The 27,649-nt window shown below is 38.0% G+C and overlaps 2 protein-coding genes across 5 annotated transcripts in view; one reads left to right on the forward strand and one right to left on the reverse strand.

The window, feature by feature from the left end:
- The window catches only part of LOC116275848 (protein FAM227B), a 290,793-nt gene that overhangs the window by 257,381 nt on the left and 5,763 nt on the right, over positions 1-27,649 (forward strand). For all 4 annotated transcript variants that reach the window (XM_031668708.1, XM_031668709.1, XM_031668710.1 and 1 more), the window contains 2 exons: positions 26,347-26,424; positions 27,545-27,619. In XM_031668708.1, the coding sequence (XP_031524568.1) occupies positions 26,347-26,424; positions 27,545-27,619 (153 nt within the window). The remainder of the gene's footprint in view (positions 1-26,346; positions 26,425-27,544; positions 27,620-27,649) is intronic.
- The window catches only part of GALK2 (galactokinase 2), a 244,345-nt gene that overhangs the window by 38,381 nt on the left and 178,315 nt on the right, over positions 1-27,649 (reverse strand). The gene's annotated exons all lie outside the window — the stretch shown is intronic.

Here is a 27,649-nt window from a genome sequence, read left to right on the forward strand (position 1 = left end):
AAATAAATAAATAAATAAATAAATAAATAAAAAACAAGCCCAAAAGATTATCTCAATACATGCAAAAAAGGCTTTTGATACAATTCAACATCCCTTCATGATAAAAACCCTCATCAAACTAGACATTGAAGGAACATACTTCAAAATAATAAGAGCCATCTATGACAAATCCACAGCAAACAGCATACTGAATGGACAAAAGCTGGAAGCATTCACCTTGAAAACCAGAACAAGACAAGGATACCCACTCTCAACACTCCTATTGAACATAGTATTGGAAGTCCTGGCCAGAGCAATCAGACAAGAGAAAGAAGTAAAAGGCATTCAAATAAGAAGAGAGGAAGTTAAACTATCCCTGTTTATAGACAACATGATCCTACATGTAGAAAAACCAATAGTCTCTGCCCAAAAGCTCCTTAAGCCGATAAACAACTTCAGCAAAGTTTCAGGATACAAAATCAATGTACAAAAATCAATAGCATTCCCACATACCAACAACATCCAAGCTGAGAATCAAATCAAGTCTGCATTCCCAATGACAATAGCCACAAAAAGAACAAAATACCTAGGAATACATCTAACCATGTAAGCAAAAGATCTCTACAATAATAATTACAAAACACTGCTCAAAGAAATCAGAGATGACACAAACAAATGGAAAAAAAACATTCAATGATTGTGAATAGGAAGAATCAATACCGTTTAAATGGGCATACTGCCCAAAGCAATTTACAGATTCAGTGCTATTCCTATCAAACTACCAATGACATTCTTCACATAATTAGGAAAAACTATATTAAAATTTATGTTGAACCAAAAAGCTTGAATAGCCAAGACAATCTTAAGCAAAAAGGACAAAGCTGGAGGAATCATGTTACCCAAATTCAAACTCCACTACAAGGCTACAATAACCAAAACAGCATGGCACTGATATGAAAGCAGACACAAAGACTTATGGAACAGAAGAGAGAGCTCAGAAATAATGCTGCACCTTACAACCATCTAATCTTCGACAAAGTTGACAAAACAAGTAATGGGGAAAGGACTCCCTATTCAATAAATGATGCTGAGAAACTGGCTAGCTATATGCAGAAGATTGAAACTGGACCCCTTCCATACACCACATACAAAAATCAACTTAAGATGGATTAAAGACTTAAATGTAAAACCTAAACCTATAAAAAACTCTGGAAGATAACCTAGGACATTCTGAACATGGGAAATGGCAAAGATTTCATGATAAAGATGCCAAAAGCAACTGCAAGAAAAATAAAAATTGACAAATGAAATCTAATTGAAGACCTTCTGCACAGCAAAAGGTTTACTCTGTAAACAGACAACCTACAGAATGGGTAGAAATATTTGCAAACTATGCATGTAACAAAGATCCAGTGTCCAGAATCTGTAAGTGTATTATTCTGTTCTCATGCTGCTATAAAGAACTACCTGAAACTGGGTAATTTATGAAGAAAAGATTTAACTGACTCACAGTTCTGCAGGTTTGACAGGAAGCATGACTGGGGAGCCTCAGGAAACTTACAGTCATGGCACAAGGTGAAGGGGAAGCAAGAACCTTCTTCACATGGTGGTAGGAGAGTGAAGGGGGAAGTGCCATACACTTTTAAACTAGCGTATCTCATGAGAACTTTCACTATCATGAGAACAGCAGGAGGGAAATCCACCCCCATGATCCAATCACCTCCCACCAGAACCCTCCCCCAACACATGGGGATTATGATTCAACATGAGATTTGGGTGGGGACACAGAACCAAACTATGTCAATAAGGAACTTAAATCAACAAGCACAAAACAAACAACCCTATTAAGAAGTGGGCAAAAGACATGAATGAACACATTTCAAAAGAAGACATACACGTAACCCACAAGCATATGAAAACATGCTCAACATCACTAATAATTAGAGAAATGCAAATCAAAGTCACGATGAGGTACCATCTCAGACCAGTTAGAATGGTTACTATGGAAAAGTCAAAAAGCAACAGATCCTGGAGAGGTTGCAGAGAAAAGGAATGCTTATACACTGCTGGTGGGAATGTAAATTAGTTCAACCATTGTGGAAAGCAGTTTGGCAATTTCTCAAAGAACTCAAAGCAGAATTACCATTCAACTCAGCAATACTGTTATAGAGTACATACCCAAAGGAATATAAATCATTCTACCAGGAGGATACATTCATGCATATGCTCCTTGCAACACTATTCACAATAGCAAAGACAAGGAATCAACCTAGATGCCCATCAACAGGACTAGGTAAAGAAAACGCGGTACATATACACCGAGGAATACTGTGCAGCTATAAACTAACAAGATCATGTCCTTTGCAGCAATATGGATGGAGCTGGAGGCCATTAACTTAAGTGAACTAATGCAGGAACAGAAAACCAAAACCACATGTTCTCACTAATAAGTGGGAGCTAAACATTGAGTACATGTGGACACAAAGCAGGGAACAACAGACACCAGGACCTACTTGAGGGTGGAGGAAAGGAGGAGGGTGAGGATCAAAAAACTGCCTACTGAGTATTATGCTTCTTACCCCAGTGGTGAAATAATCTATACACCAAATCCTTGTTACATCAATTTACCTAGGTAACAAACGTGCACATGTACCCCTGAACCTAAAATAAAAGTTAAAAAAATAATTTTACACCATAGGCAACATTGTTTACTTTGTTTGTAAATTAATTTTTTAATTGACAAATTACAATTGTATATATTTGTGGGGTAAAAAGTGATGTTATGATATATGTATACATTGTGGAATGACTGAATCAAGCTAATTAACATATTCATCACCTTAAATACTTATCATTTATCCCTCCTAACTAAAATTTTGTCCTCTTTAACCAAAACCTCCACATTCTGCAACCCCACAGGTAATATTTCTATTGATAAGGAGTGATTTGCCTAAATCACAAGAGGGAGGATGACATTATTGTCAATGTGTAAGGATTCACATGTAAACATTGAGTAGATTGGAGGTATGTATGGAGAGGACTGGAGGGAGTCAATGAAATTTCACATCACAGGAGTGCTTATGTCTTCTGACATGATTTTAAATGTGTATTTATAAAGTAATAAACTTGATTACTAGTTAATGTACACTAATTCATTAGCAGAACATTTAAATATAATTTTTGAATGATCTTTCGAGTTTTATTAAAAACTCGATCACTTAATATTTGAATTATGAGTAAAACAGAAGAAAAACTTTGATGTCTAGCTAGGATTTAGAGCTGAATGCATGTTGTATCTTTAAACTGCAGAATATTGGATAAAATATATTTAGAACTCCTAATTCTCCCTTCATACTTTGTCTATATTTTTATAAGCCACCTCAAGCCCTTTAGGTGTTGAGACTAAGCTAACCAAAGAATACCCAAAATTTTAATAATTTTTTTAACATGAGAAATGAAAGTTATTTTAAAAATTGAAAACTCAGAGCCAAAATGTTGGTGTAGTCTGCATGGGTCTTGTTAAAAAGAAAAGTGTATAAGCCATATCTGTATTTGTAACATGAGTTTTAAACATTCACATTTTGTTGCAGTTTAGAAAAATCTGAACTCAGTGTAGTGTCATAATGAGTACATTGTTACTATAAACACATGCTTCCACTATCACACATGCATACGCAGACTTTTTAAACATGTAAATAGTGTCCAGGAATGATTTGTTTAAACTCAACAATTGAAAATAATGTGGGATATATCAGCACTTATCCTAGCATAAAAATAAAAGCTATGCAAAGAAATAATCTGTTGTGAATTATCTGTGATGTGGGAGAAGAAAATTGTCAACAGTGAAAAAAAGAACTCTGAGACTCCAGAAGCGTCACCAGCTCTGTATTCTTTTTACCATTATTTATATAATGATTTCCAATAATCTTCATCACATGAACACACATATTTTTCCCATTAACCAATATGTGAATAACAACTTGTAAGTTGTTGCCAAAGTGACTATCAATTGTATTTTTCATTTCAAGTCAATGACTACTTAATTAATATATGGTAAGAACCTGGTAATGCAATCATATTTTTAAAAGGATAAATTAGCTGAAATGCAAATATCTGAAAAAAACATCAAATCCAGAACCCTCCCATCTAGTTATTTTTCCAATATATACAAGGTAAAATATCTTTTTACCTTGCAGCCTATACTGCAAGAAAGTTTGTTCCATTATTTATGAGATTTTACAAAAGAAAAAACCCTTATTCTCCATTTTCCTTCAACTTCAAAAATTGGGTGTCAATGTCATAAAATTATCCGTTAATGAGATTTTTCAGATAATAGAAAGCACATGTTAGTTAACTTGATGAAAAATGAGATCTTTAAAAAATACATTTTTGTTCAAAACATACAGGCCTAAAAATCCTGTGGCAACACAGAGATAAAAGACTCCCTCTGCCAAAATATGATGGAGAATTGATACTTCCTCTAATTGTCTGAAAAGAGGAAAAATGGAGACACGGTGTGATCCCAAACAGAAAGGAAGAAGGAAGATGAGGATCAGAGAGGAAACATAAAACCTTTGATTGCACTGAAGAGGACTCTTCAGCAGTATAGGAAAATAATTTACTCTAATTTGAGCCCAAATTTGAGCCTCTTCTCCATTCATATTAAGCAGATGAATTGGACTAAATAAATGTCAAGTCCCTTTGATTTTGTTGGAGGAATTTGACTTTCCACACTGTCAGTGGCTGAATTGGCAACTATTTCCATTTTTTGCTGAAATGATGACGTCCTCATTTTGTCAACTCACCATAGAACCAAGTTCTTCTGAAGCTGCACTAAGAAAAAGAATACTTAGATACTATTTTTGTCATTGTCTGCTGTTGACTCCCCTAAAAGACTACCAGAATAACTTGTTGACCAAGCAAAGCTAAGTTGAATACACTGATTGCAGTAAGACAGAACACCAATATAACAGAGCTTTAGGAATGTCTCAAAACCGAGAAATTCCAGGAGGATATTTATGGGGTTTTAAGACCTGAGGTAGGTGATTTTGAGGCAGGCTTTGCAAGATAGGGAACGGCACTTGGGATTCGGTAGAGGTTATGATATTATAATTTTGGATTGGAGAGACCAGTGGAGCAAAGGTCTTCAAGTGAACTGTGATGAGCAAGCTATTTTAGTTTGTTCACAGTCTTATCTTCAGGGAAAAGGATATTCTGGAGCAAGCAACTAAGTTATTTTTGCTTACTCTCAATATTGTTAAACATAGAGACAAAAAATTATGCATAACACAGGAACAGGAAAATAAATACGGTAGATGCTCTGAAGCCTAGATAAAGAAAAATAAAAGACATTCTTCAGCTGCTGGGTTGGGACAATACTGAAGGCAGAAGATCCTTGGCTACCAATACCCTACAAGCATTTCCTCAGCTGATGATAGTGGACTTACTTAAGGTGAGTCCTATGGCAGATTATATTTTTCAAGAGGCCATAACAATATTGCCCTTCCCAAATGCTCCTGTTACATGTGACGTCACCAATTCTTCCATCAAGAGATAGCACCAATGTCCACTGCCCTTGAATTTGGACAGTCTTTTGTCATTTCCTCAACCATTAGAGTGTGACTTCGTAACTTCGAGACAAGGTGATAAATGGCTTTACAGCTTCTGCCTGTTTCACTCTTGCCCTTGGGATGCTTGGTCTTGGAACTAGCTGCTGTATTAGTAAGAAGTTCAGACCATATGGAGAGTCCATGTTCCGGTTAGCAGTCACAGCTGAGGATGAGCCACAGCAAGTATCAGCCCCAGACACATAAATGAGGAAATCTTTGAGATGACTCCAGTCCCAGCCAACAACTGACCTCAACTACATGATAGACTCCATCTTAGAATAGCCTAGCTGAGCCCAGTCAACACCTGGAACTACAGAGGTAATAATATAAATCAGAGTTGTTTTACATCCCTAAGTTTGAGGTTGTTTGTTATATAGCAGTAGACAACTAGACCATATTCCCTTCCCAAGCTAGCCCACATCCACTGATTAAGGTGAAGTATAAAGATATGGCCCTTTGGCCCCAATTCAGAACAATTCTGAAGGGTCATCTGAGCTTCAGACCCACTATAGGGTCAGCTGAGACATCCATTGGAACTGTTATCACAGTTCAACTTTTCTGTCTGCCCGATGTTACTTTAGTCCCTTGAAACCACAGGTGTTGATTCCAAGAGCACTCAAGTAAGCGTCCTACACGCTGATCTCTGTCTCTAGGTCCACTTTCCGGAAAACCCAACTTGGGACAGTATGTGTGTTAGTTTCAGTTCTCACCATTACAGAGAAAACAATCCATTGATTGCTCACTACTTTTCTTCTAGATCTCCAATAGTCGATTAGATGGAAGCAGATTTTTAAAAACTATATGGGAATTACATGTTTTAGAAAAAAAATCAACATTGTCCTATGGTAAGATCTCATTTGCTGCCATGACTTAGAGTTGCATGCTCTAGAGTTTGGACGGAATTGGCCATATCTTCTTTCCATATCTTCCGGGAAAGACTTGAACATGATCTAAAAGGAGTGGCTAAGTACTGAATTAAACTAACAATTCCATAGCTAGTAGTCATTTTTGCATTGTGTGGAAGACATTTAAAACTCTAAATATTTTATTTGTATAGAACCAGTGTATAATCACACACTGTACCTATGCAGTTCTTATTTCTCTACTACATGAATTCAAATAATTGCAAACAAGGCTAACAAAAATAAATGATCTACACAATGGGTGATTTCTATAGGAGAGAATGAGAAAAATTAATTGATTATAGAGAGCAAACCACAGCATATGGTTGAGTAGGATATGCACTGGCCAGTGTGGTCCCTCTAAGAACTGTGTAGCATGTATGTGCTTAGCGGTACATGGTGGCCTTAATAACGTGCTTTTAAGGGGGAATGTGATGCACACAGAGAAACCTGTTCCATGCAGTGGATTAGGATGAGCCTATCAGTAGTCTGTCCTTTGTACTTACTCACTCTCATTTATCCCTACTGTTGGCCCAGCTCACTTTGTCTTTGGCTTGCATATCTCAGAGAGCACTGTTAGGAAAGGAAAAGTCATATTCACCCTGGAGCAAATAAGAGAGAAGCTTCCTGAGTGTTAGGGATTATAAAAGGCAAATGGTGCAGGAAGACCCACCTAAGTAAAAAATTAGATTATGGAAAAAGACAAATCACAGTACCCTCATAGGGGTTCTGAATCTGTTGTTTTAAGAGATGAACGATTTGTTCTTACTTTTAAGCTCAGTTTTGTGGAACTAGCCCATAAAAGACAGTTTAAACTATTTGCTTTCCCCCACTATTCTTATAACCTTGGTAGCATCTCCAAGTAAAAACTTAACAGTGTTTAATAGATCGAGAATTAGTATGTGATACAGTCAATGATACTTTTACAACATTACCCAAAATGCAATATATATTATTTAGAGGAAAATTCAAAGAGATATAAGTATGCGCACACAGGTATTTATGATGTTTGTCATCATTCTAGACCTGCACTGTCCAGTTGGGTAGCCACTAGCCATGTGTGGTTATTTAAATTAATAAAATTAAGTATAAGTGCTCATCAACCATATGTGACTATTGGACAATGCAAACGTCAAACATTTCCATCGTCACAGAAAGTACTATGAACAACACTGCCTTGAATAAGAAGAAAAGTTTAATTTACTCTATAGAACTTGATATGCCACCTAGGGATATCAGACAGCCAACACACACAGAACTGTATTTTACTTTGTCACGTGCAGCCTTCTAATTTTAGAAGTTTAGGGGCTTAAGAGTTTACATATTACCTTATTCATCCATCCAACAAAGTTACCGACAAAGTTACTTTCCCATCTAAATTCTTAAATTCTCCCTCTCATTTTGTTTTGGTTAGACTTTTTTTCCCCCTTTCATTCTAGTTTTGGGTTATTCTGTGTTTTGTTTTGTTTTGTTTATCATTTTTGCTTACAGAAAAATACTTTCAGCAACATGCAGCGTTTTGATCCATACACATGGTTTCAACCCATAGAAAAAAGCTAGTCACTCTCTGTATAAGCCCAGAGGTCACTAAAGGTCAATGACTATTAGTAACCTACCTCTGTCTAAAAGTCTGTGATTGCCTTTTTACAGTTAGAATATTTCTGATCAGTGAATCTCTGCTTAATTCCCTTTGATGCTATCATATATCAAATACCTAAAATAACCTAATAACTCCTCTACTTGGCCCCCAGGGATTCCATAAAGGAACCAATTTCAGATTTTTAAAAATGCATTTAAAACTTAAGTAATAGAGTATAAGCATAAAAATATTGGGAAGGCATAGTAAAATAAAGGATATACCAAGTATTTAAATTTTGCTCTTAGAAAAGAGAAAGACATTTTATTTTATTTTTAGATGGCTTACACTTGAAGCTATTCTAAACTTTGATGAGTAAATTGATAGTTTATTCCTTTTATAAACTCTGCCAGTTAAGAGGGGAGATTGAGTTTTAAAATGAAAATGAAAATAATAATTTTATAAGAACTTGATGAACAAAGGGATTTTGTTTCACATGAATGAGTATGAGTATTTTAAGTTTTGTCAGCCACCTTGAGCCAGAGACAATTTTAAAAATGTAATATCTGGCTATTTTTTCTTACAAACTCAGTTTAAGTTCTGGTTAGGGATTTTATTTTAATAAAATACACAAGATACAGACTACAAATCACCAACTTGTTATTAACACTAGCTAGTGAATTAAATCAAAGACTTAAGTTGCTTTAGGTAATCAGGTTCCAAGGAGTGAGTTACATCATTTTTTAAAGCACAATTTGGGCTTTAGATTATAAACATGACTCAACAGAAAAATAAGGGGGGAAATATGAATTCTCATTCTGGAGAGTTGGTAATAGCTTGGTTTGTTCAATTTAAGAGAAATGTGGTAAAGCCACATTTGTATCAAATAGAAGAAAACTTCATTTTCAAATAGTTTAAATGATTATCAAAGGCTGGGGTAAAAACCCTCTTGCCATAAATATTGTTGGTCAATAACATCAGGTAGAAAAGCCAAACCTTTTGAATGCTTGGAATTTAGGACTCAAAAGCAATACCTCAAGTAAATATTGATCAGATGATAATTCTGTGTTCTCCCAACCTACTCCTCTCTTAGGAGGTGGACAGGCAAAGGAGAAAGTAAACAAAACCTACTCTATTACCATGCATTCACCCCACAAAAATCACTTCCAACCTCTGTGAGGTGCTCTAAAATTTCAGAAAGTAGAAACCTATATTCTAGTTTAGAGCTAAAGTCCTGTTTATTGAAGGAAAAATGAAACTGGCTCCTTTTTGTGGTTGCCTCACATGTATCTGTTTTCTGTTTTTTTAGTGATATATCAAATTTCAAAGTGGGAGTTCCAGAAATTCTATCTTTATATGAAGGACTTGGATATTCAATTAAGTTTCAAGCAGAGAGCTAAGGAACTTGTCTTGAACATGTATTTGTAAAGCAAACCCAAAGTTTGTATATTTATTTGGAATAGCTTTGTGGAGGGTAGAGGGGTGAATGAAGCAACTCTTGGAGCTGTCTCCGTTAAAGGACATAAATTATGAAAATGCTGGAATTTCTATAAATCAACAACTTGTTTATCCAGCCTTACCAGGGAGTGAACTGTGGCCCATAATTAAATTTTCCAGATAACTAAAGCTGATCATTTGAAGCACTAAAACTTTTTATGTTAACCTTTTTTTTTTTTTTGAGACAGAGTTTCGCTCTTATCACCCAGGCTGGAGTGCAATGGCGCAATCTCAGCTCACTGCAGCCTCTGCCTTCCAGGTTCAGGTGATTCTCCTGCCTCAGCCTCCCAAGTAGCTGGCACTACAGGCACCTGCCACCGTGCCCAGCTAATTTCTATATTTTTAGTAGCGACAGGGTTTCACCATGTTGGCCAGGCTGGTCTTGAACTCCTGACCTCAGGTGATCCACCCACCTCAGCCTCCCAAAGTGTTGGGATTACCGGCGTGAGCAACCATGCCTAGCCAGTGTTATCCATTTTAATGGAAGTTTTCATTGAAGGTTATCAATACTTCTCTGACTTCTTAAACAATATAGCAAAAACTAATTAACTTTGTGATAATAACTAAGCTTCTCAGGATGAAATCTATAACTCAACTGCACCTAGATACTAATAAGAATACTTGTTCAGTAGGCAAAGAACAGTAAACATTTGCTGTTTGTTTTACCAAATACCTGTTACATACCAGCACTGATACTAGTACAAGGGTGCTAAGCAATCCAATAGCAAAGACAGGAAGTAGGGTCATCAGTAATCTGTCCTATGCATAGAATGCTATAGTAGAATGGAGAAGCACCTTCATCCACTTTTAAACAACCCTGCACTAAAAGCACAAATCACTAAGCTATTACAGTCTTTATTCCTAAATTTTATAGTTCTTCTGTCTCCTATTTCAACACTGTTGTCACTTCTCATTATTACTAATTTCTTAACAGCAAAACACCATGTCTCTACTTCTTTTTGTGTTTCGATGCCTAATAAAATCCTGGCAATTTTGTTGAATTATTTTACTTGAATAAGTGTTAATGTTTTCAATTGCCCTGTTCCCTCAATTTCCTGAGTATACTACAAAACTGCTGCTAATGATGTATTAAATAGTGAAACTTACTAGAATTGCAATCCTATTTTACATATAATTATAGGCCATTTAGAATCTGGGTAAGATTCCAACAATGTTATTTCCTATAGAATAAGTCACATGTGCTTATAAACTTAAAAAAATTCTTTTTGATACATGGATGTTGGGTAAACTACAAATCTAACATTAAAATATTTTACGTATAGGCAAAGGTAAACATTAAACAGAATATAACTGCTTTAAGATCAGATTAGGCCACATGCTAATAAGCTTATTTCAATAATTTAGTTTTTAGGATTAAAAACTAAGTGAATTTTAGTGTATACAGTAGGAGATTCTGGCCACAGCTTGCTGCCTAGCTTCCTTTTACTTATTATACAATTAGCATTATGTATATAATGGGCATTTCACCTTAAGCCTGAGATGCTCAGAAACAACTCTGAGAATACTCCAAAGACTATCTCTAGGGCATACAGGGTAGACAGCAAAGCCTCCTGAAGCTTCATTCTGTTATCACTGAGGTCCAGGTCTGTTCTGCCCATGCACAGTGAATCAATCACTGTGACATGGGTTTTGCAAAAGAAAAAAGATTTATTGGCAAAGCTGCCAGGCAAGGAGGCAGGAGAACAGCTCTCACATCCACTTCCCCTAAAATAAGGCTTAGGGATATTTCTGGGTTAGGGAAATGGGGTGGCCTAAGGTGTGGGGAAAGGTGATTGGCAATGGGGAAAATGAAGTAACAGGTTCATTCTGTGCAAGCATAGTCAGGATTCATAGCATTTTGTAGTATATATGTATAGAAAATTGTGTTAGCACAACCTGAGGGTAAAGTTTTTGGCCCTCCAAGGTCAAAAGGCCACTTGTTGCGCACTTGCACAGGCCCAGCTCAAGAGTTGGTGGTCTCAACCAGTTTGAATTGGACAGGAGCTGGCCCAAGTTTCTGAAAAGCAACAGAAGTGTTGTTTTAGTGAACTATGAATGTTATCTATGAAGTAGCCAGTAAAGGTTAAGTTTTGCGTTCAGCAGCATGGCTTTCAGCTTTATGGAAAAAGGAAAATAAAAATAAAATAACAAAAAGCAAGTGACCAAAAGCAAGCAGGGCAGGCAGACCAGATCAAATTAACCTCTTGGTTTCAATTCTAGGACAATACTTTTGCAAATAAATATGAAATTTGCCACTGGGCCATTCTTTTCCTGAGTCTCTCACAGGCACTCAGTCTCTCAAAGGCAAGGTACTTCACTTCTAGAAGCTTCCATTTCTTCATTTCTAACATAATTAAATTTGATCCTACAATTTCTAAGACCCCTTGGTTTCTCCAATATTCTGTGATTATAAAGGGAGATGAAAGACCCCAGAGTCTTGAGTTGAGAAGGTCTTAGTTTGTTACATCCCAAGCAGTGTTGTGAAGTCCCAGAAAAGGACTATGTTATTTGTCCCCAAATGAATCTTCCATTCAGTGGCTAACCATGTAGTAGTGCATGGGAATATAGAGTATGAGACCAATTCAGGTGGTGGAATTGAAAAACATGTTGCCACATTCATCCCCAAGGAGTAGAATATAACCATTATTCATAATTTACAGGGTCTAAGTATTCTGTTTTTTCTAATTGGGAAAAAAAATGTATGGTTTTAAGTGTCTAAAAAGAATAAAAGTTAAGATATTCATCAACACACATCAACAGATATCAACTGAAAACCATCACCACTGAGTTGTACAAGAAAATGTTAAGATTTCCATGAACACCAACATCATACCACCCAGAACTTCATTATACAGCACAAATGTACACCCATGACCAAATTTTACAATTAGAATGAGTTTATAAGGAACATATGGCTTCCTAGTTCATTTCAATAAAGTCATATGTTCAAAATTAACACTTTATAAGAAATAAAATTGTCGGGCACGGTGGCTCACGCCTATAATCCCAGCACTTTGGGAGGCCGAGGTGGGCGGATCACGAGGTCAGGAGATCAAGACCATCCTGACTAACACGGTGAAACCCCGTCTCTATGAAAAATACAAAAAATTAGCTGGGCATGGTGGCGGGCACCTATAGTCCCAGCTACTTGGGAAGCTGAGGCAGGAGAATGGCATGAACCCCAGAGGCGGAGCTTGCAGTGAGTGGAGATCGTGCCACTGCACTCCAGCCTGGGCGACAGAGCGAGACTCCGTCTCAAAAAAAAAAAGAAAACATAATTCTTGGTTTCAATACCAATAGCATATAATAAATGTACAAGTCAAAGAAAATCCAAAATTTGTTCAAAGTGACAAATATATCACCTCCCTCACAAATAATCATGGAAGCGATACTCAAGAGAACACAATAACTTTGTAGAAAAATAAAATCTTTGACGTTCTAACAGGCACCTGAGGAAGAAATTAAACAGTAGCAGGTAATAGCTGTATGCAAATAAGTTTAAGCAGCTCAACACCATTTATACTTTAGAAAAAGGGTATCATTGGTTGTATTAATCATTTTAAAAGAAGAATAATATTCAATTTTCTGCAACTTTTACTCAGAAAAGATTTTAGACGTTCAATCACTTGATGTAGCAGGAGGGAGTAAGGCGGGCATTGAAAGTAACTTGATACCTTCAAGTTTCAGTCATTTCAGGAAGATTGCTGAACCTTTTATTTGACGGCTGCCAGACTCCTTCACAGTCTGTGACAGCCAAAGTGAGGAAAAACGATAAAGATGGAAACCTGGCACGACTGAGATTGCAGACTTCTTGTTTATGTAATGAATAGGACCACCACCTCTATTTTCAATCATGCGTATCACTCCAAGTCCTAGCTAAGCAAGACCAGGGTTATCTTTCCTTCAAATTCAGAGGGATTTCAGATAAAAGAATTACAGTCCTCCTTTGCTAGGCCCTTGTGGGGAAAGTGTCATATTGGAACACACAATTGGGGATGAGAGGAGAAACTGGTGATTTCACATAAAGAAATCCAACAAAGTTTGGACCATGCTATATTATCAGGGAAATAGGGCACCTTAGGTATGTACACTCAGTGTAACCTTTTGCAAAAATTAAAATAATTATTATAAAACTTGAATGCATAAAGAAATCATGATAGTATGTTGGGTAAAGAAAGCAACCATACTGTTATAACAATATTGTAAAATATGTATTTGTATGTAACGGATGGAAAGACACAGAAAAATGAAAATAATTTTTATTTTTTGGAGAATGGGATTATGGTAATTTTCTTTGATTACATTAATGCTTCTAAAATATTCTTTGTACAATCATTTTTTTAAGTCATGCTGAAACATTCAATATGAGATTTCATAAGGTTTAGTTCTTCCCTGCTTCAATTATTTAAAATGAGGCTTCCACTACTTTCCTTTTAGATTTGAGAACTAATGTGTTAATATTGAATGTTTATTAAATGATAAAAAATATTACTATGCAGAATGAAATCTCAAAGCCAAAATTTGGAAGTAACCTGGATTCAGCCTAAGGATGTTTTATTTTTAAATAATACCATGCAGAATTGATTCATATCAGGAAAACTGTAGTTCATATGGACACCTATTCCAGCAATGTCATTTAGGAAATTCCTGAATACAGGGTAATTTGTGTAGTGTGATCAGATCTCGTGGATATCATGTGATGCCTGAAGACAATGCTATCTTTCAGACTCTAGGTTGCCACAACAATAAATTGAGAGCAGGAAATTCCAGTGGATAAACTGGCCATTCTGTTAGTTACTGTTTGAATATACATACATCACTATTACATTTCTCTTCTGGAGTAAAGTGAGTTGCCCTCAGGAACACAATGGAAACAACACCAAAATGAGGCCTTAACTGGGTAGAAACTTCCTAGGATGGCCTCTGCCAGGCAACAAATAAAATTGTATTGGGTAGAGCTATTTTCATGTAAGTGAAAATACAGTCACTCTTCCGTCTTGCTCAACAGCCTTAACCACAGGCACTGGAGTGTGTTGAAAGTCAACACAAAGAAACTCCTAAATCAATTCAGGAAATGAAGTAAGAGATACACATCTTAGGAAATCAATCAGAGCTTCTGGAATTGAAAAACTCAATTAAAATTTTCAAAATACAGTTGAAAGTTTTATTAATCGACTGTGCCAAGCAGAAGAAAAAATTTCAGAGCTTAAAGACCAGTCTTTTAAAATAACCAAATCTGACAAAAAAATTTAAAAAAAAACAAGAATTAAGAAAAATGAACAAAATCTTTGAGAAATACAGGATTATGTAAAGTGACCAAACCTATAAATTACTGGCATTCTTGAGAGAGGAGAAAAAGTATATAACACAGAAAACATATTTGAAGGAATAATTCAAAAAGTGTCCCTAGTCTTATTATCTTGTTAGAGACGTAGACAACCAGATTCAAGAAATCCAGAGAACACCTGCGAGATACTATACAAAATGAACATCACGAAAGCACATACTCACCAGACTTTCCAAGGTCAGTGCTAAAGAAAAAATCTTAAAAATCTTAAAAGCGGATAGAGAAAAAAGCCAGATCTTGTAAAAAGGGAACACCTTCAGAATATAGCAGACTTCTCAGCAGAAATTTATAAGCCAGGAGAGATTGGGGGCCTATTTTCAGAATTCTAAAAGAAACGAAATTCCAACCAAGAATTTCATATTACACCAAACTAAACTTCATAAGCAAAGGAGAAATAAAATATTTTCTAGACAAGCAAGCACTAAGGGAATTCATTGCCACTAGACCCATCTCGTAAGAGATCTTTAAGGGAATTCTAAAAGAGAAAACAAAAGAAGGATACCTTCTACCACAGAAACACCCTTGAGTATATAGACCACAGATACTATAAACCAACGACACAGTAGAAACTACAAAGCAGCCAGCTAACAACTTCACGATAGCACCAAAGCCTCACATATTAATTATAACCTTGAATACAAACAGTCTAAATGCTCCATTGAAAAGGCACAGAGTTTCAAGTTGGATAAAAGAACAAGATCAGTCCATCTGCTGTCTTCAAGAGACCCTTTTTTTTTTTTTTTTTTTTGAGACAGAGTCTCGCTGTGTCGCCCAGGCTGGAGTGCAGTGGCCAGATCTCAGCTCACTGCAAGCTCCGCCCCCCGGGTTTATGCCATTCTCCTGCCTCAGCCTCCTGAGTAGCTGGGACTACAGGCACCCGCCACCTCGCCCGGCTAGTTGTTTTGTATTTTTTTAGTAGAGACGGGGTTTCACCGTGTTAGCCAGGATGCAAGAGACCCTTTTTATGTGTAACAACACCCACCCGTAGGCTCACATTAAAGGACTGGAGAAAGTTCTATCACACAAAAGGAAAACAAAAAAGAGCAGGAGTCACTATTCTTATACCAGATAAAACAGACTTTAAACCAACAACAGTCAAAAAAAGACAAAGGGTATTACATAATGATAAAGGGTTCAATTCAACAAGGAGACTTAACTATCCTAAATATAAATGCACACAACATTGGAGCACCCAGATTCATAAAACAACTACTTTTAGACATACCAAAAGAAATAGCCATACAATAATGGGGCGGGGGAACTTCAACACCCTACTGACAATCTAAGGCAGATCATCCAGGCAGAACCCAACAAAAAAACTCAGGACATGATTCAGACACTTAACCAATAGGACATAAGAGATACCTACAAAATACTTCACCCATCCACCACAGAATATACATTGCTATCATCTGCACACAGAAGATACTCTAATATCAACCACAAGCTCGGCCATAAAGCAAGTTTTGATAAATTCAAAAAAACCAAACTCTTACCAACCATATTCTTGAAATAGAAATAGGTGTCAATACCAAAAAGATTTCCCAAGACCACACAATTGAATGAAAATCAAACAAATTGTCCCTGCATGACTTTGGGGTAAGCAATGAAATTAAGGCAGAAAGGAAAAAAATATTTAAAAGAAATGAAAACAGAACCACAACATACCAAAATTTTTGGGATGCAGCAAAAACCACATTAAGACAAAAGTTTATAGCATTAATGCTTACCTCAAAAAGTTAGAAAGCTCTCAGCCAGACACAGGGGCTCAAACATGTAATCCCAGTACTTTGGGAGGTTGAGGTGAGCAAATCACTTGAGCTCAAGAGTTTGAAACCCACCTGGGCAACATGATGAAATTCCATCTCTACTAAAAATACAAAAAATCGCCAGGCATGGTGGTGCACACCTGTAATCACAGCTACATCTAACCCAGGAGGTGCAAGATCTCTACAAGGAAAACTACAAAACACTGTGGAAAGAAATCATAGGTGACACAAACAAATGGAAAAACATCCTATGCTCATGGGGTGGAAGAATCAATACTGTTAAACTTGCCATACTACCCAAAGCAATTTACAGATTCCATGCTATTTCTATCCAATTACCAATGTAATTTTTCACAGAATTAGGAAAAACTATTCTAAAATTCACATAAAACCAAAAAAGCCCAAATAGCAAAAAAAAAAAAAAAAAAAAAAATCCTAAGCAAAAAGAACAAAGCTGGAGACATCACATTACCCAACTTGAAACTATACTATAAGGCTACAGTAAGCCAAACAGCATGATACTGGTACAAGAACAGACACAAAGACTGATGGAACAGAATAGAGAACTCAGAAATAAAGTCACACACCTACAACTATGTGATCTCCAAAAAAGTCAACAAAAACAAGCAATGGGGAAAGGACCCCCTACTCAATAAATTGTACTGGGATAGCTGGCCAGCCATCTGCCGAAGATTGGAACTGGACCCTTTCCTTTCATCATATACAAAAATTAACTCAAAATGGATTAGATATTTAAATGTAAGACTTCATACTATAAGAATCCCAGAAGAAAACCTAGAAAACACCATTGTGTACATTGGCATAGAGAAATAATCTGTGACTAAGTCCTCAAAAGCAAATGCAACAAAAACAAAAATTGACAAGTGGGACCTAATTAAGAGCTTCTGCACAGTAAGATAAAACATCAACATAGTCAATAAACAATCTACAGAATAGGAGAAAATATTCACAAACAATGCATCCAACAAAGGTCTTATATCCAGAATCTAAAAGGAACCTAAAGAACTGAACAAACAAATAATAAATAGTCCCATTAAAAAGTGGGCAAGGATTTTGCTGGCAAGATGGCCAAATAGGAACAGCCCAGTCTGCAGCTTCTAGCAAGATTGACCCAGAAGGCAGGTGATTTCTGTATTTCCAACTGAGGTACTTGGTTCATCTCATTGGCACTGGTTGGACAGTAAGTGCAGCCCAAGGAGGGCGAGGCAAAGCAGGGGTTGGGGGAACTCCCTCTCCCACTCAAGGGAAGCCATTAGGGACTCTACCGTGTACTCCAGCCCAGATACTGCGCTTTTCTCATGGTCTTTGCAACCTGTAAACCAGGAGATTCCCTCCAGTGCCTACACCACCAGGGCCCTGGGTTTCCAGCACAAAACTGGGCGGCTGTTTGGACAGACACCAAGCTAGCCACAGGAGTTTTCTTTCATACCCCAGTGGCACCTCGAACACCAGTGAGACAGAACAATTTACTCCCCTGGAAAGGGGGCTGAAGCCACGGAGCCAAGTGGTCTGGCTCCGGAGGTCCCGCCCCTACGGAGCCCAGCAAGTTAAGATCCACTGGCTTGAAATTCTTGTACCAGCACAGCAGTCTGGGACCCTCAAGCTTGGTGCCGGGAGGGGCGTCCACCATTGCTGAGACTTGAGTAGGCAGTTTTATCCTCACAGTGTAAACAAAGCCTCTGGGAAGTTCCAACTGGGTGGAGCCCACTGCAGCTCAGCAAGACTGCCACTGCCTCTCTAGATTCCTTCCTCTATGGGCAGGGCATTTCTGAAAAAAAGGCACCAGCCTCAGTCAGGGACTTATAGATAAAACCCTCACCTACCTGGGACAGAGCACCTGGGGGAAGGGGCGGTTGTGGGCACAGCTTCAGCGGACGTAAACGTCCATACCTGGCAGCTCTGAAGAGAGCAGCGGATCTCCCAGCACAGCATTAGAGCTCTGATAAGGGACAGACTGCCTCCTCAAGTGGGTCCCTGACCCCTGTGCATCCTGACTTGAGAGGCACCTCCCAGCAGGGGCCAACAGACACCTCCTACAGATGTGTCTTCCTTTTCTCAGCACCACATTCTTCCTTCTTCTCAGCACCACATTGCACTTATTCTAAAATTAACCACATATTGGAAGTAAAACACTCCTCAGCAAATGCAAAAGAATGGTAATCATAACAAACAGTCTCTCCGACCACAGTGCAATCAAATCAGAACTCAGGATTAAGAAACTCACCAGAGCCGGCTGGCATCTGGTAGGTGCCCCTCTGGGACAAAGCTTCCAGTGGAAGGAACAGGCAGCAATCTTTACTGTTGTGCGGCCTCTGCCAGTGATACCCAGGCAAACGGGGTCTGGGGCGGACCTCCAGCAAACTCCAGCAGACCTGCAGCAGAGGGGCCTGATTGTTAGAAGGAAAACTAACAAACAGAAAGGAATAATATCAACATCAACACAAAGGATGTCCACTCAGAGACCCCATCCAAAGGTCACCAACTTCAAAGGCCAAAGGTAGATAAATTCATGAAGATGAGGAGAAACCAGTGCAAAAAGACTGAAAATTCCAAAAACCAGAACACCTCTTCTCTGCCAAAGAATCACAGCTCCTTGCCAGCAAGGGAACAAAACTGGACGGAGAATAAGTTTGATAAACTGACAGAAGTGGGCTTCAGAAGGTGGGTAATAACAAACTCCTGTGAGCTAAAGGAGTATGTTCTGATCCAATGCAAGCAAGCTAAGAACCTTGAAAAAAGGTTAGATGAATTGCTAACTAGAATAACCAGTTTAGAGAAGAATATAAATGACCTGATGGAGCTGAAAAACACACCACGAGAACTTCGTGAAACATACACAAGTATCAATAGCCGAATCGATCAAGCGGAAGAAAGGATATCAGAGACTGAAGATCAACTCAATGAAATAAAGCAAGAAGACAAGATTAGAGAAAAAAGAGTGAAAAGAAACAAAGCCTCCAACAAATATGGGACTATGTGAAAAGACCAAACATTTGACTGGTGTACCTGAAAGTGACAGAGAGAATGGAACCAAGTTGGAAAACACTCTTCAGGATATTATCCAGGAGAACATCCCCAACCTAGCAAGGCAGGCCAACATTCAAATTCAGGAAATACAGAGAACGCCACAAAGATATTCCTCAAGAATAGCAACCCCAAGACACATAATTCGCAGATCACCAAGGTTGAAATGAAGGAAAAGATGTTAAGGGCAGCCAGAGAGAAAGGTCAGGTTACTCACAAAGGGAAGCCCACCAGACTAACAGCGAATCTCTCGGCAGAAACCCTACTAGCCAGAAGAGATTGACGGCCAATATTCAACATTTTTAAAGAAAAGAATTTTCAACCCAGAATTTCATATCCTGCCAAACTAAGCTTCATAAGTGAAGGAGAAATAAAATCCTTTACAGACAAGGAAATGCCGAGAGATTTTGTCACCATCAGGCCTGCCCCACAAGAGCTCCTGAAGGAAGCACTAAACATGGAAAGGAATAACCGGTACCAGCCACTGCAGAAACATGCCAGATTGTAAAGACCATCAATGCTATGAAGAAACTACATCAATTAATGGGCAAAACAACCAGATAGAATCATAATGGCAGGATCAAATTCACACATAACAATATTAACATTAAATGTAAATGGACTAAATACCCCAATTAAAAGACACAGACTGTCAAATTGGATAAAGAGTCAAGACCTATCAGTGTGCTATATTTAGGAGACCCATCTCTTGTGCAAAGACACACATAGGCTCAAAATAAAGGGATGGAGGAATATTTACCAAGCAAATGGAAAGCAAAAAAAAAGCAGGGGTTGCAATCCTAGTCTCTCATAAAACAGACTTTAAACCAACAAAGATCAAGAGAGACAAAAAAGGGCATTACTTAATAGTAAAGGGATCAGTGCAACAAGAAGAGCTAACTATCCTAAATACATATGCACCCAATACAGGAGGACCCAGATTCATAAAGCAAGTTCTTAGAGACCTACAAAAAGACTTAGAGTCCCACAAAATAATAGTGGGAGACTTTAACACCCCACTGTCAATATTAGATCAACAAGTCAAAAAATTAACAAGGATATCCAGGACTTGAACTCAGCTCTGGACCAAGCAGACCTAATAGACATCTACAGAACCCTCCACCCCAAATCAACAGAATATACATTCTTCCTTCTTCTCAGCACCACATCGTACTTATTCTAAAATTGACCACATAATTGGAATTAAAACACTCCTCATCAAATGCAAAAGAATGGTAATCATAACAAACAGTCTCTCAGATCACAGTGCAATCAAATCGGAACTCAGGATTAAGAAACTCACTCAAAACTGCACAACTACATGGAAACTGCACAACTACATGGAAACAGGAACAACCTGCTCCTGAATGACTACTGGGTAAATAAAGAAATGAAGGCAGCAATAAAGATGTTCTTTGAAACCAATAAGAACAAAGACACAACGTACCAGAATCTCTGGGACAGATTTAAAGCAGTGTGTAGAGGGAAATGTATAGCACTAAATGCCCACAAGAGAAAGCAGGAAAGATCTAAAATCGACACCCTAACATCACAATTGAAAGAACTAGAGAAGCAAGAGCAAACACATTCAAAACCTAGCAGAAGGCAAGAAATAACTAAGATCAGAGCAGAACTGAAAAAGAGACATGAAAACCCTTCAAAAAATCCATGATTCTAAGAGCTGATTTTTTGAAAAGATCAACAAAATAGATAGACCACTAGCCAGACTAAAAGAAAAAAAAGAGAAGAATCAAATAGATGCAATAAAAAATGGTAAAGAGGATATCACCACTGATCCCACAGAAATACAAGCTATCCACAGAAAATACTATAAACATCTCTACACAAATCAACTAGAAAATCTAGAAGAAATGGATAAATTATTGGACACATACATCCTCTCAAGACTAAACCAGGAAGAAGTTGAATCCCTAAATAGAGCAATAACAAGTTCTGAAGTTGAGGCAGCAATTAATAGCCTACCAGCCAAAAAAGTCCAGGACCAGATGGATTCACAGCCGAATTCTACCAGAGGTACAAAGAGGAGCTGGTACCATTTCTCCTGAAACTATTCCAAACAATAGAAAAAGAGGGAATCCTCCCTAACTCATTTTATGAGGTCAGCATCATCCTGATACCAAAATGTGACAGTGACACAACAAAAAAAGAAAATTTCAGGCCATTATCCCTGATGAACATTGATGCAAAAATCCTCAATAAAATACTGGCAAACAGAATCCAGCAGCACATCAAAAAGCTTATCCACCACGATCAAGTCAGCTTCATCCTTGGGATGCAAGCCTGGTTCAACATACGCAAATCAATAAACATAATCCATCACATAAACAGAACCAACGACAAAAACCACATGATTATCTCAATAGATGCAGAAAAGGCCTTCGACAAAATTCAACAGCCCTTCATGCAAAAAACTCTCAATAAACTAGGCATTGATGGAACGTATCTCAAAATAATAAGAGCTATTTATGACAAACCCACAGCTAATATCATACTGAATGGGCAAAAATTGGAAGCATTCCCTTGGAAAACCAGCACAAGATAAGGATGCCCTCTCTCACCACTCCTATTCAACATAGTATTGGAAGTTCTGTCCATGGCAACCAGGCAAGAGAAACAAATAAAGGGTATTCAATTAGGAAACGAGGAAATCAAATTTTCTCTGTTTGTAGATGACATGACTGTATATTTAGAAAACACCATCATCTCAGCCCAAAATCTCCTCAAGTTAATAAGCAACTTCAGCAAAGTCTCAGGATACAAAATCAACGTGCAAAAATTACAAGCATTTCTATATACCAATAACAGACAAACAGAGAGCCAAATCATGAGTGAACTCCTATTCACAATTGCTACAAAGGGAATAAAATACCTAAGAATCCAACTTAAAAGGGGTGTGAAGGACCTCTTCAAGGAGAACTACAAACCACTGCTCAGTGAAATAAAAGATGACACAAACAAATGGAAAAACTTTCCATGCTTATGGATAGGAAGAATCAATATCATAAAAATGCCCATACTGCCCAAAGTAATTTATAGATTCAGTGCTATCCCCATCAAGCTACCATTTACTTTCTTCACATAATTGGAATAAAATGACTTTAAATTTCACATGGAACCTAAAAAGAGCCCACATAGCCAAGACAATTCTAAGCAAAAAGAACAAATCTGGAGGCGTCACACTACCTGACTTCAAACTATACTACAAGGCTACAGTAACCAAAACCGCATGGCATTGGTACCAAAACAGATATATAGACCAACGGAACAGAACAGAGGCCTAAGAAATAATGCCACGCATCTACAACCATCTGATCTTTGACAAATCTGATAAAACAAGCAATGGGGAAAGGAGTCCCTATTTAATAAATGGTGTTGGGAAAACTGGCTAGCTATATGCAGAAAGCTGAAACTGGATCCCTTCCTTACACCTTATATAAAAATTAACTCAAGATGGATTAAAGACTTAAACGTAAGACCTAAAACCATAGGCAATATCATTCAGGACATAGGCATGGAAGACTTCATGACTAAAACACCAAAAGCAATGGCAACGAAAGCCAAAATTGATAAATGGGATCTGATTAAAGAGCTTTTGCACAGCAAAAGAAACTGTCAGCAGAGTGAACAGGCAACCTACAGAATGGGAGATTTTTGCAATCTATCCGTCTGACAAAGGGCTAATATCCAGAATCCATAAGGAACTTAAACAAATTTACAAGAAGAAAACAGCCCCATGAAAAAGTGGGCAAAAGATAAGAACAGACACTTCTCAAAAGAAGACATTTATGCAGCCAACAAACATATGAAAAAAAGCTCATCATCACTGGTCATTAGAGAAATGCAAATCAAAACTACAATGAGATACCATCTCACACCAGTTAGAATAGTGATCATCAAAAAGTCAAGAAACAACAGATGCTGGAGAGGATGTGGAGAAATAGGAACACTTTTACACTGTTGTTGGGAGTGTAAATTAGTTCGACCATTATGGAAGACAATGTGGCAATTCCTCAAGGATCTAGAACTAGAAATGCCATTTGACCCAGCAATCCCATTACTGGGTCTATACCCAAAGGATTCTAAATCATTCTACTATAAAGACACATGCATACGTATGTTTATTGCAGCACTGTTCACAATAGCAAAGACTTGGAACCAACTCAAATGCCCATCAATGATTGACTGGATAAAGAAAATGTGGCACATATACGCCATGGAATACTATGCAGCCATAAAAAAGATGAGTTCATGTTCTTTGCAGGGACATGGATGAAGCTGGAAACCATCATTCTCAGCAAACTAACACAAGAACAGAAAAACCAAACACCACATGTTCTCACTCATAAGTGGGAGGTGAACAATGAGAACACATGGACACAGGGAGGGGAACATCACACACCAGGGCCTGTCAGGGGAGTGGGGCTATGGGAGACATAGCATTAGGAGAAATACCTAACGTAGATGATGGGTTGATGGGTGCAGCAAACTACCATGACATGTGTATACCTATGTAGCAAACCTACATGTTCTGCACATGTATCCCAGAACTTAAAGTATAATACTAAAAAAAAAAAAAGAAAAGTGGGCAAATGATATGAACAGGCACTTTTCAAACAAAGATATGCAAGTGTCCGACAAACATATGCAAAAATGCTTAGCATCACTCATTGCCAGAGAAATGCAAATGAAAACTACAATGAGATATCATCTTACTCCAGTCAGGATGACTATTATTAAAAAGTCAAAAAACAACAGATGCTGATGGGCTGCAGAGAAAAGGAATGCTTATACATTGTTGGTGGGAATGTAAATTAGTTCAGGCACTGTCAAAAGTAGTTGGAGATTTCTCAAAGAACTTAAAACAGAACTACCATTCAACCCAGCAGTCCCATTATACTCAAAAGAAAAATAAATTATTCTACCAAAAAGACACATGTACTCATATATTCATTGCAGCACTATTCACAATAGCAAAGACATGGAATCAACGTAGATCCCCACCAACGGCAGACTGGATAAAGAAAATGTCATACATATACACCGTGGAATTCTACATGTTCATAAATAAAGGACGAACTCATTTCCTTTGCAGCAACATGAATGCAGATGGAGGCCATTATCCTAAGTAAATAATACAGGAGCAGAAAACCAAATACCACATGTTCTCACTATAAGTGGGAGCTAAATATTGGGTACTCATGGACATAAAGGTGTCAACAGTAGACACTGCATACTATAAGAGAAGGGAAGGGAGGGGAGCAAGTGTTGAAAAACTATCGTGTTCTATGCGCACTACGTGGGTGACAGGATCATTCGTACCCCAAACCTCAACATCATGAAATATACTCATGCACCAAACCTGCACATGTACCTCCTGAATCTAAAATAAAAGTTGAAACTATTTTTTAAAAAGTACGTACCAAGTGAGAAATAAATTATTCAAATAAATGAATAAAATACTTAGTGAAAAATAAATAAAATGAGCATCAGCAACAGCCTTGAAACAGAAAATAAAGTTTTTTTAAAAATGGGCAAACTACATTCAGAGAAAGAGGTAATACTGAAGTTTCACAATGGGAGCGGGGCTGTAAGAGGACAGTTCATCCCCTATATCTTAGTGATGGCAGAGGTTTAAGAGCTCCTAGTGTTAACAGCGAGGCTAAGGTCTTCATTTAACACAAGCGGAGGAGCTTGTCTCCTTGCTAATATTGGCCAATACTGGTCAATTGCCACTTCAAAAGGGAAGTGGCTGCTTTGCCAGATCAGGCATGGGTTAAGGCCAAGGTTAGGACATATCCACAGGCTGTACCAGAAACAGACAGGACAGAGGAACCCAGCTTCTTTAGCAGCATACTTGGACATTCTGATTACCACCTTTCTTCTGGGCAGAGAGCGGAAACCAGGCTAAGGCAGCCACACATGCTGCCAGTTACCCCCAAAGCCTCTTAGAAATAGAGAGTCTTTAAGGTTCTCAGTATATGTGAAAATGAAAGCTGGGTGTTGTGGCTCATGCCTGTAATCCCAATACTTTGGGAGGCCAAGGCAGGAAGATTGCTTGAGCCCAGGAGTTTGAAGTTCAAGACCAGTCTGGGCAAGAGAGCAGATCCCGTCTACAAATACTTAGGAAGCTGAGGCAGGAGGATTCCTTTGAGCCCAGGAGTTTGAGGCCACAGTGAACTATGATCATGCTACCACACTCCAGCCTGGGTGACAAAGCAAGACCTGTCTCAGAAATAAATAAGAAAAAAATGAATTTTGGTACATTTTTAATATTTTGGTAATTTTTAGTATTTACATTTAACAAGTTGCTGCTTTTAAAACAAAGACACACAAAAGGTAAGGTAATTACAGGATTTATGAAACTATTAAATCATAGTGCCCTGTGGTTGCTATGGTTGAGATAATGGGACAAGTTTAAAGTGGTGTTGCCTTCTTTCAGTCCTCTGGGTGTAACTCCGGACATAATATTCATGTTTATACTTGAGACTCTTCATTACTGAAAAGTGAAGTCACATAGTCCCCTTGGTCCCTCTGTGAAGGGTACTATTTACTTCCCAAATGTTCCTAATTGAAAATCATTCCTTAATAATAAGCCTAGCACACTACCTGCTCCAACATACCGTGATGTTATAAAGGAGGCAAAAAGACAATTTGCAAGGAACCAAAAGGATTTTAGGATGTAAGTTGATGCTATACTATTGTTAAATATAATACTTTTTTATAGCTGGAAACAGAGAAATCATCTAAACTAAGTTCCTTATGTTAATCATGAGAGTCATGTCTGAGCATCTTACAGACTCAGAGATTCTTTTCAGGTAAGTGTCAAGGGTGTATGTTGTAACCATGGAACCATGGCAAGTGAGAGGGACAGAAGAAAGGAAAGAAGCTTTGCTTGGTGTGACTGGAGGGGTGCACCTCAACAGGAAGAGGCAAGAGCTCCAGGGAATGGAGATTGGAGTATCGTCCATTTACAAAGATAAGCCCTGGAAGACCAGCAGAAAGGTTCCCTGCAGGAGAAGGAATTCCCTGGAGCTGGGGTGGCAGCTGGGCTGGTGTCAAGCAAGGAAATCAAGAAAGCAAAGTCCTTCCTGAAATGTTTTCTTGGGGGAACATTTTCAGTTATTTGTACTTAATTTAAATAATTGCTTGTGGTCAGTCATGGTAATCTTATGTGCTAGGAAGCTAGGAATGGGTTAATGAGAGAATATCCATCAATTTTTACAAGAACAAATTGGCAGGGTCCACTTCTTCTGTCCATGCTATCAAAGTTACTGCCTTGAGATGTCATTGCCTTTAGGGGGAGAAAAGATGATCCTCCCTTTTGGGTGCCTCCTGCTGTCCAAGGAGCACCTCCAAGAGAGGTAAATGGAGGACCACCAGTTATGTCCTATCCAGTGGGCAGATCTAAAAGCCTGCACCCCCGTTTTCCAAGGGTCCCCATTGCCTCTTTCCCGCCCACCCACCCACAGATGCATGTGTACGTCCACACACACATACCCTTTAGACTTCCTGCACTTAGTGGGAAAAACAGGGATGGACAGCTTTCCAGAGGGCCCCCATGGTAGCAGAAGGTGGAGTCCAGCTGTCCTCAGGCATGGTAGGTGATACCGTCAGCACATGTTTGTAAGAGGGAATGTGCTGAGGGATTCTTTACACTAAATAGTGCATAGGGAGGGAATGAATTGGTTTGTCGAGGGCTTTTATTAACACATGTATATCAGTAAATTGCTGATTTATTCTTTTCCAATTAGTAATGCCTGCATTATTTTAAAATTTAACTTCAAATTTTGACTTTATAGGGAAAAGCTCAGAATTAATGAAGAACTAAAACTTCTAAAATGGCGGCAGGAAAGAATTGACAAGGAGCTTGATAGGTTTGTCTCTTATTCAATTGGTAGTGCTTA

This window comes from Papio anubis, chromosome 7 (genome assembly GCF_008728515.1).
Source record: "Papio anubis isolate 15944 chromosome 7, Panubis1.0, whole genome shotgun sequence".
NCBI classification, from domain to species: Eukaryota; Metazoa; Chordata; class Mammalia; order Primates; family Cercopithecidae; genus Papio; species Papio anubis.